General features: G+C 46.3%; 4 protein-coding genes across 17 annotated transcripts in view; 3 read left to right on the forward strand and 1 right to left on the reverse strand.

The window, feature by feature from the left end:
- unc80 (unc-80 homolog (C. elegans)) overlaps positions 1–2,491 on the forward strand; it is a 42,349-nt gene extending 39,858 nt beyond the window's left edge. For 3 of the 14 annotated variants that reach the window (XM_077016022.1, XM_077016014.1, XM_077016017.1), the window contains 2 exons: positions 132–337; positions 1,228–2,487. In XM_077016022.1, the coding sequence (XP_076872137.1) occupies positions 132–337; positions 1,228–1,620 (599 nt within the window). In that variant the 3' untranslated portion in view covers positions 1,621–2,487. Of the gene's footprint in view, positions 1–131; positions 338–1,227 lie in introns of all 14 variants that reach the window. The other 11 variants (XM_077016013.1, XM_077016020.1, XM_077016016.1 and 8 more) reach the window with 9 other exon arrangements.
- Positions 2,492–2,608: 117 nt separating this feature from the next.
- Positions 2,609–4,177, reverse strand: LOC143522224 (uncharacterized). The gene is made up of 4 exons (XM_077016028.1): positions 3,862–4,177; positions 3,532–3,625; positions 3,366–3,453; positions 2,609–3,282 (listed from the first exon to the last, which is right to left on the reverse strand). The coding sequence occupies exons 1-4, from the start codon at positions 3,914–3,916 to the stop codon at positions 2,773–2,775; spliced, it is 747 nt and encodes a 248-aa protein (XP_076872143.1). The 5' UTR covers positions 3,917–4,177; the 3' UTR covers positions 2,609–2,772.
- A 30-nt stretch (positions 4,178–4,207) lies between these two features.
- On the forward strand, positions 4,208–6,913 carry psmb3 (proteasome 20S subunit beta 3). The gene is made up of 6 exons (XM_077016029.1): positions 4,208–4,362; positions 5,060–5,244; positions 5,683–5,790; positions 5,991–6,168; positions 6,255–6,349; positions 6,733–6,913. The coding sequence occupies exons 1-6, from the start codon at positions 4,360–4,362 to the stop codon at positions 6,779–6,781; spliced, it is 618 nt and encodes a 205-aa protein (XP_076872144.1). The 5' UTR covers positions 4,208–4,359; the 3' UTR covers positions 6,782–6,913.
- Positions 6,914–8,534: 1,621 nt separating this feature from the next.
- slc19a2 (solute carrier family 19 member 2) lies at positions 8,535–13,486 on the forward strand. The gene is made up of 7 exons (XM_077016030.1): positions 8,535–8,652; positions 8,687–8,830; positions 9,472–10,038; positions 11,561–11,798; positions 11,969–12,161; positions 12,334–12,475; positions 12,556–13,486. Exons 2-7 carry the CDS (start codon positions 8,702–8,704, stop codon positions 12,730–12,732), a joined length of 1,446 nt encoding a protein of 481 aa, XP_076872145.1. The 5' UTR covers positions 8,535–8,652; positions 8,687–8,701; the 3' UTR covers positions 12,733–13,486.
- The last annotated feature ends 2,019 nt before the right edge of the window (positions 13,487–15,505 follow it).

Below are 15,505 nucleotides of genomic sequence, written 5' to 3' on the forward strand. Positions count from 1 at the left end.
TGGACTGGTTAAATGGGGAAGTCATACCTCAAATTTCAGAAGGTGTTCTGTCCGAGGTGAGTGGACAGGGAGGATTTGAGGACGCTGATCCAATCAAAATGCCCCTCCTCTCTGAAATCTCCTCCCTGTAGCACACAGTGACCAGAAGAGGTCAGTCACGTTCACGGAGGCCCAGCAGCAGGCGTCCGCTACGCCCGTGCCCACACCCAGCGCTGGACTCCCTGAGGTGGACAGCAAGGTCACACCCAGCGCACCATCACCTACACCACCTACCTCCTGTCCGACTCCATCGACCTCCACCAGGGTGGAGCAGCCCAGCCCAGGGGGGCGGTCACAGGTGGGCCGTGGGTGTATGCCATCATCCCTCCATCCCTGCCTCTCAGTACCACAGTACCATGGGACGTTTGCCATAGACATGTGCAGGACCCTGTACACACTTCCAACATGACTCCCCTTCAAGACCTCAAATATAATATATCATATTATTTCTGCATAGTTGCATCTGTGTCACTTGCATATATGACATGGAACTGAATGAGCTCAGTAGTCAGTAGTAGTACTCAGTAGTAGCAGTCAGTAGTAGTAATCAGTAGTATTACTCAGTAGTACTACTCGGTAGTCAGTAGTAGTACTCAGTAGTAGCACTCAGTAGTATGTAGTAGTTAGTAGTAGCAGTCAGTAGTAGTAATCAGTAGTATTCGGTAGTCAGTAGTAGCAGTCAGTAGTAGTACTCAGTAGTACCCTGCTAGGTACTCAGTAGTACTACTCGGTAGTAGTACTCAGCAGTAGCACTCAGTAGGCAGTAGTAGTAGTCGTCAGTAGTAGTACTCAGTAGTACTCTGTAGTACTACTCGGTAGTCAGTAGTAGTACTCAGCAGTAGTAGACAGTAGTAGTACTCAGTAGTACTACTCGGTAGTCAGTAGTGGTACTCAGCAGTAGTACTCAGTAGTCAGTAGTAGTAGTAGTCAGTAGTACTACTCGGTAGTCAGTAGTAGTACTCAGCAGTAGTACTCAGTAGTCAGTAGTAGTACTCAGTAGTCAGTAGTAGTACTCCATAGTCAGTAGTCGTACTCAGTAGTCAGTAGTAGTCAGTAGTAGTAGTCAGCAGTAGTAGTAAGTAGTAGTAGTCAGTAGTCAGTAGTTGTACTCAGTAGTAGCACTCAGTAGTCAGTAGTCGTACTCAGTAGTCAGTAGTGTTTTCTGAAGCATCTGTTCTTCCCTGCTAGGCTTCACCCCTGGCTGAAAGTAAAGGGAAGCAGGATGTGGGTGGTGTGAGGAGCCGACTGTCCCCCAGCCCCTCCTCCACCCCGGCCTCCGCATCCTGCTCCCCGCTCCCCTCCCTCCCGGTCCTGAGCACTCCGGTCCGGCCGTGCACCCCGGTCCGGCCGAGCACTCCAGTCCGCCCGTGCACCCCGGTCCGGCCGAGCCCACCACAGATCCGCGAGAGCCCGGAGGACGAGGAGACGTCAGGGCTTCTGCAGAACACGGACACGTCGGGCCAGGCCGGGGAGGAACGGGGCATGGAGAACCCCCTGCTGTCCTCGCTGCTCAGCCCACTCTCGCTGCCCGCCCTGCCATGTTCTCCTGTGGACCTGGACCTGGACGAGTCTCACGTCTGAGTGCATCGGAACCGCCCGGGCCGACGGCACCGTGCACCAACCTCCAGTCCAAAAGTGAAAGGTCTATGTAGGACCCGTCTGACCTCAGTAGTAACCCAGTCTGCAGGGAGCCATTTTGTTTCTGCTGTGATCATGCACCACCATCATCAGGTAGCATTCATCCTGTCTACACACCGAGTCGACTGTAATAATGACATTTTATGTAATCGTTCAGCCTGGGTGTTTGATGTCAACATATTTTGTGAAGTATTTAATAATGTAGATTTAAATATTGTCATATTTCAATGATTACACCCTTTATTTTGCATAGTATATATAGTAGCTATTTGCAGTAAGACCAATCAAATGTTTTATTTTCAAAGAAAATGTGTGATGTGGTTTTCCAGAGCCAGACTAGATGATAATAATCATGTTATAATAAGCCTGTTATTCAAAATAAGTTCTATTCTAACTCTTCAGCAAAGGTTTGAGCCACACGAGTGGAAGAGTATATATTTGCTTCTAAACTAGCTATAAATGAGAAATGATGAAAATGAAAAATATATAGAATTCTATTAAATGTGATTTATTTAATGTTCTTATTCACAAAAAGTGGTCTTGCTCAGCCAACCAAGAGATTCCACAGTATTGTACAGGAAGCCAAAGACTAACCATACGGATCTAGAGCTTATAATCAAAGACACTGAGTGGACATGAAGGCTGAGCGCCCCCCAGAGGCTCGGAGGATCAGGGGCAGCTTGAGTGTAAGTGTGCAGTGTTCTCATAGTCAGCTTGTGTGTTTTGTTTTTTTGTCAGTATTGTGCTGCTATTTGTTGGATGTGTGCAATAATAAAATATTCTAAGCAAGACCTAAAACGAATCAAAGGTTTTTTCTGTCAGACAAATGCTGGTAAACACTGATGCAGTAGAACATGTCAAAGAAATGTTTTCACACTGGGTTTGGAGATGCTTTTCAAGACGTCTTAAAGGCACAGAAGCACTGCTGATGTAAGCACTGCCAAACCGCATCGCGTTTACCGAAATTCTGTTACACCAACAACAAACTCCAGCCGAGAAGCTTCAAACAAACAATGACGAGAGATACAAAAAAAAACAGAAGACTTTAATAGAAAGCAGAAGGTTCTTGGGTACAAACATGGCACAGACAGCTGTTCACTGTTTGGCCACAAACGTCTCGAGGAGCTTAAACAGCCTGTCCTCCCTGGCAGCCGCCTCCTTGTCCCGCCTCTCCTCTCGCTCCCTGTACTCCCGCTCCCTCCTCTCCTCACGCAGGAGCAGCTCCTTCTCCCAGCGCTCCTGCCTGGCCAGCAGGTCTCGCTCCCTCCTGCTCTCCCTCTCCAGGGCCTGCCGTTCCCGCTCGCTCTCCCTCTCCAGCGCACGCCGCTCCCGCTCCTCCTGCTGCTTCTCCAGCTCCTGCAGGGCCGCCTGCCAGTACTGCTCCTTCTTCTTCTTGGCGGGCGGGGCGTCCTGGGCGGACGAGGACACCAGGACCGGGGAGGTGAAGGCCGCGGAGGCGTGGGGGGACGGGGACAGGACGCTGGGGATGGAGCTGATGGAAGGCATGCAGGAGATCTCGCCACTCAGAGCCTGGTCCATCACTGCGTACCACTTCCAGGGGGCAGTGCAGGTTTCTCCTCCCACCACACTGAGGTTCTTAATGTCCTGCAAAACAGCAGCATGTTACTCTAACACATGCAGGCGGGGACAACAATACAAACCTCAAACACCAGCCGGGCTGACATTACCTTGTATTTCTGCCGCAGGTTCTCCCATTTCTTCTTCACCCACGCTGGCGTGACCTTTCCCTCCAGCTCTTTCTCCTTAACAAACTGCCTGCAGAATCAGAATTCAACATGTGACACCCGAACGGGTCAAGTGACCGAGCCGGGGGCTAGAACCGGACACACTCACTCGAAGGCCCGCATGGCCGTGTTCCTCTTGCCCGTGAACAGGTTGCTATTGCTGACCCGCCATATAATAAGGTCTGCCGTGTTGGCATCCGTCCCTAAAAGAAAACTTCACACTTTAGACGTTTCCACGGTGTGTGTGTGTGTGTGTGTGTGTGTGTACAGTCACACTAGTCTGGGTTTACTCCACCACCTACATCACCTATAAACCCCGTTATCTACCTAACCTGGCTCCTCCACTCTGTCTTCACCAACATTGCCGAATAAACAACATAACCCCATTAATCCCACACAGGTGCAGTTCAACACGTATATCAGATAAAACGAGACGTACATTTAAAGTTACCGATGGTCCCAACCTCTAACGTTACTTCCACCTCGCTCTCCATTTTGTTTGTGTTTTGTGTGTTTTCTTCTCTGTCCTGAGCGGCCGCTGGATGAGGCGCAGCGCCCCCTGCCGGCGCGTATGATGCACTTTACCGGGGTTTCATCAATTCAGTTAAATAAAAATAATAATTCGGGTTTATATCAGTTAAATTGTGTTCAATAGTTGTCCGTTCCGTTTTGTTTCCCACTTTTTTGTATTTGGAAAGCAACTTATCCGTTCATTCGTTTGTTTGTTTGTTGCTAACTCGCTTTGAGCCACCAGATGGCAACAAACTCTCCGGAAAGGAAGAAGACGAAGAAGAAGAAGGAGCCGTGAACGGAAGTGACGTCACTAGCCAGGCGGAAGCAGCTATAGGGAGAAAGTGTGTAGTCACGGCGCTCATCACATCCTCGAGTTCAGGGTGAAGATATCTGTGTTCCCGCCGCTGTCCTCATCACCTCCACCATGGTGAGATGTGGGCGAACCCGCCGTCATCATCACGCCTTTAAAACACGCGGAGCCACTTTATAACGTGTTTGTAGCGTTATCGTCTCAGACTGTAGCTAACCGTGCTAACAGGCTAGCAGCCCGGTTCCCCTGACTACCGTCACAGGGACGGGGACGCGCGGGGGGGGACACGGGGACGCGCGGGGGGGGGGGGGGACACGGGGACACTGGCGTACGGGGACGCGCGGGGACATCGAGACGGTTCTGGTGCAGCTGTTTGTACATTAGACTACAGCGGCCGTGTGTTGTGAAAGTGAAAGTTGCGCTAGCTGTGTGTGTGTGTGTGTGTGTGTGTGTGTGTGTGAGAGAACTGTCTTTACTGCACCCTGTCAGCGTGTATCCCCCCCCCATACACTGTCATCTATAACTTCACCACTAAAGACTCTCCAGTTTCATTAGTGCTTGAACATTCCTGTAAATGCAGTAAGACTAATAATGGAGAGTGTTTATCTGATGTTTTTATTGAGTATTGAAGTTTGTATATAGGTCCCTGGGTGAGCTGTGATTCTCGTAGGATGACAGACCTCACACTACACGCACATAGTCATCAACACATTGGAGAATATGTTTCTACTTGGTGTTAAATGTGAATCAATAATGTTTGATTATTTCTTCACTATTATAACTGGTTGTCAACTCCGTTCGTTCTTTGTTGCAGTCTATAATGTCGTATAACGGGGGGGCCGTCATGGCCATGCGGGGGAAAGGGTGCGTCGCCATAGCGTCAGACCGCAGGTTCGGCGTCCAGGCACAAATGGTCACAACTGACTTCCAGAAGATCTTCCCCATGGGTGACAGACTCTACATTGGGCTGGCGGGACTGGCCACAGACGTGCAGACCGTGTAAGTGCTCGTATGGTACAGTAACACAACGTGCTCCCAGCCACACAGTCTCGTTCCTACTTTTGAGTTTAATTAAAAAGGAAGGTATGTGACATGTATGAATGTATGTAACTTGTGTGTAGTTGTATTATGTAAATACAATCATTTTGGCCAAGGATGGCACCTTATCTGGGTCCCAGACATTTACATCCACATTTACATCTCTGTCACTGTAGGAGATCAGTTGCTGGCTTTGCATTGGAATAAAAAGAATAATGGAAGCGCATCATGTTTGTTATATGAATATTAATATTTTTTATTTATAGTAAGTCTATTTATAACATAAGCAGAACATAAACTATCCTGTAAAATGCATTTTCTGATCATCTAGCTAACCTTTCTCTAGACCCTGCTGCTCTGTTTATAACTAACAAATTAGAACTTTTCACATCTGTTTAGATCTCAGAGGCTCAAATTCCGCCTGAACCTGTACGAGCTGAAGGAGGGAAGGCAGATCAAGCCGAAGACGTTCATGAGCATGGTGTCCAACCTGCTGTACGAGAGAAGGTGGGCTCACCCTGTGACGTGCCACGGAAACACAGAAGACCCTTATGGTCCAGTACATCTGCTGAACCAAATCAGTAACAAAAGGGCTTCGTTTCAGCCTCTGGATCATTTCTGCACTGTATGACGAAATGGCTTGTAGAATTCCATACAAATACTTTTCTATGCACACTGTTAAAGGGCTTCTGATTCTCCTTGGATAGGTTTGGTCCCTACTACATTGAACCTGTTATTGCTGGCCTGGACCCCAAAACCTTTGAGCCTTTCATCTGTTCCTTGGATCTGATTGGCTGCCCCATGGTAACAGAAGATTTTGTGGTCAGTGGCACTTGCTCAGAGCAGATGTACGGAATGTGTGAATCGCTGTGGCAACCGGACATGGTGAGTGAAGCATATCTGCATGTATAAGAGTCGGTCAGGTGGGCGGTGCTGTGGTGCTGTAATCTCTTCTGTGCTGTTCTGATCAGGAGCCCAAGGACCTGTTTGAGACCATCTCACAGGCCATGCTGAACGCTGTAGACAGAGATGCTGTTTCTGGCATGGGAGTTGTAGTTCATGTCATGTGAGTTTCACTGTCTCGCTTTACCTTTCTGTCCCGTAGCTGATTCACACAGTCCGTGTCTCAGCACCCAGTCTGTGCAGACGGGTTACTATGGTTCCCTGCTTCATCAGCTAATGACTCATAGTACATGTTTCACTGCAGAGAAATGAAACAGTGATGGTTCAGCTTAACTGGGTTCTGCTGTCTTGTTTTTACAGAGTAGATTGCCATGTTATCAGTGGACACAACTGTTTGGACCATAGTTAGAATATTTAGTTTAAATTTAAAATAATACATGTGTAAATAGAAATGTAATGTGTAGTGACATTCTTTTAGCATTTTCATTTGTAAGTAATTATTGTTGATGTAGTTATTAACAGTCTTATTCTCTTTCTATCTAACAGTGAAAAAGATAAGATAACCACACGGACCCTGAAGGCCAGAATGGATTAGAGAAACCACAAGAAGGCTACTTTTTCTTTCTAAACCCAGTTTTGTACTGTAATAGAACACACACAACCCCCCAGCCATTTTCTTTGAAATATAAATAATGTTCAATAAAATATTCCAGTGTTTAATTTTGAATGCAAGTCATTGTGTTTTCTGTAACTAGTCAGTGTAGGTTTGAGAGAGAGAGGTGTCAGTTTGTGTGCTATTACAAAAACTACACAAATCATTTTTATGCTTGAGGCTTTATTAAAGATGATGGGGAGTAACCTGCTTTATACAGGGAAACGTAATATTTACTATCCTGGGTGAGATACATGAACCTCAGACACCCACTAGAACTGGTTTTTTAAATGGTATGTCTGTCTATGGTTATTTGTGCTTCTTAGCAAACATTTACCTTGCAAAACACTAGGTAATGACATTGACTCCTGTAGTTTAGTAGTAGTCTGACTCAATGGTATCTTGCATTCTGGCCTATCCGTACTATTATCTAGGATGAACTCTGTGATCAGATGCAAAGCACTTTTGTAAGTCACTCTGGATAAGAGCGTCTGCTAAATGCCCTAAATGTAAAATGTTTTTGACCTTTTGGGGGGCAGAAGGGTCACCAGACCCCACCGCAGTTCAAACCCTGTTTAAAGACTTCATCTTCCAAGTAAGCACAACTGTAACAAACTTGCATCTTAAGATGAATTATGTGGAAGTTTTATGATTTCCCAGTCTGTGTGGCATTTAAAAATACATGTGTGTACGAGTCAAACTCTCCATAAGAAACTGGGAGGAATTGAAGTATTGTCAAAGTGTGACTTTAAAATTAGTAAAATCTCAGTTAAAACTATCATATTTCCACAAACAAATTTTTCAGTTCTGGAAAATGGTATTTCAATATCTCTCCTCGACGTTATGGAATAATAGGGCAATCACAGTCGGAAAGAAGTCAATATTTAGAAAAGATTGGTATGAAAAAGGTATTATTTTTGTAAAGGAGCTTTTAGATTGTCATGGAAATCTTTTAAATTTCTCATCCTTTGTTGACAAATATGATCTGGTTATAAAGATTTTAAGGAGGTGTGTAAAGTGATCCCTGTAGCATTGATTCAGTTAATCAAAAATATTGTATATTCAGAGGTGACTGTTTTGATGCCCACGTTAAAAGTGAATGAATGGAACTTCGTTGACTTCAAGTGTAATAACAAGATTATCAATGATGGTATAAGACAAAATATTTACTATGAATATAATAGAGACTCTTTCAAGTCCTAATACATCCTAATACAAATTATTAAACCACAATGGCTTTTGCTCACTCCAAATGTGTTAAATGGGCCTTATCTCCTAAAGTGAAAGACACTTGTGATGAATCCGTTGTGAATGAATGTGTTTTTTATGTCAATATTCACAAAGTTTTTCGATGGACGTTAGAAACTGGATTAATCTCAAACTTAACATTCCATCTTTTGATGTTGATGCCATTTTATTTTATGTAGAAAACTTGAGTTCAGACTTCTCGGATGGCATAAATTCACACAATACCACATTCACTGCAGTAAGTGGAGGGATAATAATCCCTCCTTCTGCTTTAGGAGTGAATTTAAATCATATTATTCTTCATTAAGTACATTTTTAAGAACTGAAAAAATGCTAGCATCATCTCACCCCAGATCTGTAGACACGTGGATTAACCACGATCAACATGACGTGTAGATTAAGTATCTGTGGCGACATGAAGTTCCGGGGGGTGGCATACGTAGCAGAACGGTGCAACCCGATTGGTCGAGCGGCCGTGCCGTCACTTTCGTGCGTCAGCCACATTGGGCAAGGCGCACGAGAGACCGGCAGCGCTGCACTAGTGATGTACTGGTGACAAGGTCGTGGAGTGTGTGTGTGTGTGTGTGTGTGTGTGTGAGAGAGTGTGTGTCTGCTATGTCTCCAGCATGGCTCTGTTCCACCGTGTTGCTGTGTGTGTACGGCTTCTTCTCCAACCTCAGGCCGCTCGAGCCTTTTCTCACCGCCTTTCTGATGGGACCCGATAAGAACCTGACGGAGACGGAGGTAATGTGTGTGTGTATGTATGTATGTATGTATGTATGTGTGTGTATCTGTGTGTGTGTGTGTGTGTGTGTGTATCTGTGTGTGTGTGTGTGTGTGTGTCTATGTGGGTGTGTTTGTGTGGTTGTGTGTGTTTGTGTGGTTGTTTGCGTGTGTGTGTGTTTGTGTGGTTGTTTGCGTGTGTGTGTGTTTGCGTGTGTGTGGTTGTGTGTGTGTTTGTGTGGTTGTGTGTGTGTGTTTGTGTCTGTGTGGTTGTGTGTATGTGTGTGGTTGTGTGTGTGTCTTCTCTCTCTCTGTTGGACGTTATATGCCGATGTGTTTTTAACTGTAGCGATAAATAACGGAGCTTCCACTGATCTGAGAAAGTGTGTCCCATGTAAGACTGATAAGACAAGCGTGAGTAATCTTAGCGAACCAACTTAGTGGAAAGTTGGTCAAAACCCCCTAATCCGTCCGCAGGAGCTGATCTCTATATTAATACCAAAATAATGAACAAAGACGTCGAAAGAGTTTGAGTTATCAGCAGTGAGACCGGATTACCTTCATTCTTTCTGTAGGGTTACGTTTCAAGGTTGAATTCCTACAAGATGGCCTGTATATTTTGTGTTGCTTCTTTAATGAATGTTTTAAATTCCGATTTATAGGTTGTGAACAAGATCTATCCGATATGGACGTACTCCTACCTGATTCTGCTGTTTCCCGTCTTCCTGGCCACGGACTTCCTCTGCTACAAGCCCGTGCTGCTCCTGCAGGCTTCCAGCTTCATCGTGACCTACACCATCCTCCTCAAAGGTCAAGGTGTGATTCTCATGCAGATCCTGGAGTTCTTCTTTGGTGTAGCCACAGCCACGGACGTAGCGTACTACGCCTACATCTACAGTGTGGTGGAGCGGGACAGTTACCAGCGAGTGACCGGCCTGTGTCGCAGTGCTACCCTGCTGGGCTCGGCAGTGGGCTCGTTGGCTGGGCAGGTCCTCGTGTCCGTGGGTCAGGTCCCGTTACTGTTCCTCGCCGTCATGACCCTGGCCTCCTTCTGCCTGGCCTTCCTGGCCCCCTGGTTCCTGCCCATGCCGAGCAGGAGCCTCTTCTTCCACAAGGAGGGCGTCCTCCAGGACGGGTCGGCCCGGGAGCTTAACGTCAGCAGCGTGCTCATGGAGAAGTCGACGGACTCAGAGCGGGGCTCGCCGCTGGGTGTGAAGCAAGACACAGTGGTGAGCAGAGCCGCACCAACACCCTCAGTAATAATAATAATAATCCTTATTAAATTGCACCTTTCATACATACATGCAACTCAAAGTGCTTTACAGAATAAATAAAAAGAAACATTAAAAGGAAGCAAAGATAAGACAAAAAGAAAATGTTAAAAGAAATTAAAGATAAAAAGGAAAAAGCATAATAAAATAATGACAAATTATAAAAATAATAATAATGATGTAATAAAATAAATATTCAAATAAGATAAAACGTAACTAAATAAAATAATGTAAAAAAAGTAAAGTAAATAAGATAAAAATAATCGTGACAACTATTTAAAATAATTAGAACAGAGTTAGTTACTCACACTCACACAGAGAGCGACCTTCACTCTCACTGGTTTTATGTGAGCTGTGTGCTCGTCACAGTTATGTGTGGCCACCTGGTGCTCGACTCCCAGCCGAAAGTATCACCACCACCCTCAGTATCACCACCACCCTCAGTATCACCACCACCCTCAGTATCACCACCACCCTCAGTATCACCACCACCCTCAGTATCACCACCACCCTCAGTATCTCCACCACCCTCAGTATCTCCACCACCCTCAGTATCACCACCACCCTCAGTATCACCACCACCCTCAGTATCACCACCACCCTCAGTATCACCACCACCCTCAGTATCACCACCACCCTCAGTATCTCCACCACCCTCAGTATCACCACCACCCTCAGTATCACCACCACCCTCAGTATCACCACCACCCTCAGTATCTCCACCACCCTCAGTAGCTCCACCACCCTCAGTAGCTCCACCACCCTCAGTATCACCACCACCCTCAGTATCTCCACCACCCTCAGTAGCTCCACCACCCTCAGTATCACCACCACCCTCAGTATCTCCACCACCCTCAGTATCACCACCACCCTCAGTATCACCACCACCCTCAGTATCACCACCACCCTCAGTATCACCACCACCCTCAGTATCACCACCACCCTCAGTATCTCCACCACCCTCAGTATCACCACCACCCTCAGTATCACCACCACCCTCAGTATCTCCACCACCCTCAGTATCTCCACCACCCTCAGTATCACCACCACCCTCAGTATCACCACCACCCTCAGTATCACCACCACCCTCAGTATCTCCACCACCCTCAGTATCACCACCACCCTCAGTATCACCACCACCCTCAGTATCACCACCACCCTCAGTATCTCCACCACCCTCAGTATCACCACCACCCTCAGTATCACCACCACCCTCAGTATCTCCACCACCCTCAGTATCACCACCACCCTCAGTATCTCCACCACCCTCAGTATCACCACCACCCTCAGTATCTCCACCACCCTCAGTATCTCCACCACCCTCAGTATCACCACCACCCTCAGTATCACCACCACCCTCAGTATCACCACCACCCTCAGTATCACCACCACCCTCAGTATCTCCACCACCCTCAGTATCTCCACCACCACTCTGCACGTTCTGTTTGTGCGTGACGTTTGGTGTCCCGTCTCTTGTCAGGTTCCTGACGAGCATGCCAGGAGCACTGGGCTGCTGGAGGTGTTGAGGTCCCTCTGGTCCGACTTCCTCCAGTGCTTCTCATGCCGCACCCTGCTAGCGTGGTCGGTGTGGTGGGCTCTGTCTACCTGCGGCTACTTCCAAGTCATCAACTACACTCAAGTTCTCTGGGAGAAAATCCTTCCTTCCAAGGAATTTAGGATCTACAACGGTTATGTGGAGACCGTGTCTACATTGCTTGGTATGTAGAGGTCATGTGTGATGTTTTTCTACGAATACACTTGAGTTTTTTTTATTTATTTCCATGTGTAAACAATCCCTAATCCTTTATTTGAGATTGTTGGTTTTTTTAGTCCGTCGTTAAAGGTCTACGGTGCCGGTTGACTCTGCGTTCTCACGTTTGTGTGACAGGTGCTCTGGCTGCGTTTGCGGTGAGCTTCGTGAAGGTCTCCTGGGTGGTGTGGGGCGAGCTGGCCCTCTGCACCTTCTCTGTGGTCATCGCCGTGGCCGTGTACCTCATGCACGCCGTCAGGAACATCTGGGTGTGCTACTCGTCCTACGTGGTCTTCAGGACGACCTACATGTTGCTTATCACCATAGCGACGTAAGGAGCAGCAGTGCTGTTCCCGCGGCAACCGCATCTCTGTCTCTCTCGTTGTTCTTGATGTCAGCTTGTTTATAGCTGTTAACCACACACACACACACACACACACACACACACACACTGCTCTGCAGGGATGTGTTCAGATCATTTGTGTCCCATGTCTTTGTTGCAGGTACCAGATCGCCGCCAACCTGAGCATGAGACGCTACGCCTTGGTGTTTGGGGTCAACACTTTCGTGGCTCTGCTCCTGCAGACCTTGCTGACTGTGGTTGTGGTGGACTCGGTCGGTCTGGGTCTGGACGTCTTCCCTCAGGTACCGCGGCAACGGTAGCACCGGTGTCCCGAGCGTCCCGCGCACCTGCTAACCCCGCACTCCTGCCTTTCTTCCCGCAGTTCCTCGTCTACAGCAGCTACTTTGCGGTGATCGCGGCCGTCTTCCTCGTGGCTTGGCTGTGTAAAGTGGCCAGACGCCACGGGTGCGCCGGGCCGCAGGGCGGGGAGAGCGAGACGGACTCGTTGGCTGAAGACCCCCCGCCCTGCAGGGAGAGTAGCGGCATGTTGGAGACGTGACCAGGACTCCCCCCATGTCTCCTGGTTGGACACGTTCAAGGTTAAGTGTCAGTGGGGACGTTCGAATACACGTGTGTGTTTTGTATGAACCCACAACATCCAAACACGCACAAAGACACGGACCAAGCTGCTTCTCTGGGAGCTGAAGTCGTTAATAATGCTCTCTACGTTTTACTATGATCTCTACTATGTAGTGCTAAAACATGGTGTGAGTGTGATTACAGGTCAGGCCCTAACAAGTGTGCTAGTTTGACTTGTTTTGATTTGTCTTCGTTAGGTTCCACACATGAACACTTTTCATTTATTTATCTTTTGTTTGTGTCTGTCACAAATTACAATTGAGAACAATTAACGCTTGTTTAAACAAGACTTGCTCTGTTTTTCTTTTGAGGTTTTGCTTTTTTGAGAATATAGGTCATTTGCTTGTGGCAAGGATGTAATGTGTGTGATCCTCTTAGACGCCAGTGGGTTCCTGCCGAGCCTGCTTGGCCAGTGGGATCGGTCATGTGGCTGTGATCCGTTCCTGCAGGCGCTGCTGACGGCCCACACGTCTCATAAACAGGAGCGTTGCATCATCTCAGTGTTTAGGGGTTACGTTAACTGACGGATGAATTCAGCGTTCAACAAAATCTTCATTCATCCATTTATCACGTGAGAGTTCTCGTGGCATTCACCACCTTTCCCTCCGGCCACATGCAGATATCATTTGTGCCCAAACGACTTGAATGGGTCTGTTCCATCCCTGGGTGAGGGGGTGAGGGGGTGTGGGATGAGGGGGTGAGGGGGTGAGGTTGGTCAGTGGGTAGTTCAGTTACTGGTTTAGAAGCACTGACGGAAATTCAAGCACCAGCTCAGAGCTCTTGGGGCTTAAGTAGTTGGCCAGTAGTTGAACACATCTGGGAGCTTCAACTACTGTTCATCTGGCACTTCTGTGATTTAGCACTTCTACAGGTTTAGCCTGACCGAACACGCACAGATCGTAATGGTGTTCAAAAGCACAACATGCACAGACTGAAGTGATGTTCAAAATTACAAGTTCTAATTGCAGCCTTATATTTACAGGTGCTCATCATAAAATTAGAATATCATGAAAAAGGATTATACTCATTTATTACACACAGACTGACTGTTGATGGTTATAACTGACAACTAATGAATAACCCCAAATTCAGTATCTCAGAAAATTTGAATATTGTGAAAAGGTTTAATATTGAAGACAAAAGTAAACAGCTAATTAACCCAAAACACCTGCAGAGGCCTTTAAATCTCTCAGTCTAGTTCGGTGGGCTTCACAATTCTGTGGAAGTCTGCTGAGCACAAGACTAGCAACACCTTACACAAGCAGGGCAGGACGCAACAGGCCATTGCATCAGAGGCTGGCTGTTCGTAAGAGAGCTCTGTGTCAAAAGAAATAAACACTTGAAATATGTCAGTCTGTGTGTAATGAATGAGCATAATGTACAAGTTTCACGTTTTGAATGGCATTGCTGAAATGAATCAACGTTTCACCTGTATGTGGCAAAACAATCAACAGACTTATTTCAGGTCAATCCAGTATACGTTTTATTGTCTCGACATCGTCTGTCTTATTTGAAACTTGTTTAATTGTTTGAAGTCATACAATGTTGTACATTTATAGTGTTTTACATTTTTGATGGTTTTCAGTGATGTATATAATTCTGTCCATACCAGTTTGTAATTAGTGTTTTATTTTGAGTATCAGCACAACTGATTTTGTCAAGTAAGAAAAGAAGCTGCAACTCTTTTGGTTTGAGGTGCACGTCTGGACTTGTGGGGAATATGCTACTACAAATGAACTTTTTTGTTTAAACCGTTTCATTTCCACATAAACTCCATTATCCCAAAACGTTTAGGCAGCTTAACAAATGTCTTGCCTAGCCACTGCGGCGCTAAAGCAGTGAAATCAACAATTAAAATGTTTAAACAATTAAAATGATTTAATAATAATAATAATAATAATAATATGAATAATGAATAATAAACTTTGTTGTTTTAAGTCTAAGGTTTTCAGACATACTGTGGTTTTTCATGCAGTATGAAGTGGTGAATGCTAAACATAATACAATGACCACATTATACACGACTGTGCAGAAAGCCAGTGGCAGAAGCATCATGTGGATTCTCCCAGCAGAACCAGTATGGAATAAGTGGTGTGTGTGTCTAAACCAGTGTGAAAAGACCTCAGGCAGAGTGTAAAATGAGGACATGTGATGTGTTAAGGTGAGGACAATATTTGGTTTTTTGGTGAAAATTATGGAAAACAAAAAGTTCACGCTACCGTGATATTATATCCTGAAAGTGGGACATTTAAATGGAAGCATGCACGATTTCCTCATCTAACACTATTGAAACAAAGGCCAACATCAATGGTGGCTGTACCCCAACAACAAAGGTCAATGTCTCAATAACTTGTCAGGTGCCCTCGAACATCAATTACAGCTTGACGACGACGTCTCGTGGTCTCGTGCTGTTCACAAGTCGATTTATTGTCTGCTGAGTCATGGCGTCCCGCTCTTCCTGAAGGGCCCTCGGGACATTGAGGTTCTGGGGTACGGAGTTATAATAATCTACACAACTGAGCCGATCCCATAGGTTTGGTATGAGGTCCAGCTCTGGAGACAGTGAGGCCGATCCATGTGAGTGTGGGATGAGGATGTCCACTCTTATGCCTGTCTGTGTCTCTTCCAGTATCTCTATCTGTTGCAGCCTGCTCTGTGACGCTCTAAGCTCGGTGGCCACTTCCGTCTGAGAA

The sequence above is a fragment of the Brachyhypopomus gauderio genome, chromosome 8 (genome assembly GCF_052324685.1).
Source record: "Brachyhypopomus gauderio isolate BG-103 chromosome 8, BGAUD_0.2, whole genome shotgun sequence".
In the NCBI taxonomy this organism is placed as follows: domain Eukaryota; kingdom Metazoa; phylum Chordata; class Actinopteri; order Gymnotiformes; family Hypopomidae; genus Brachyhypopomus; species Brachyhypopomus gauderio.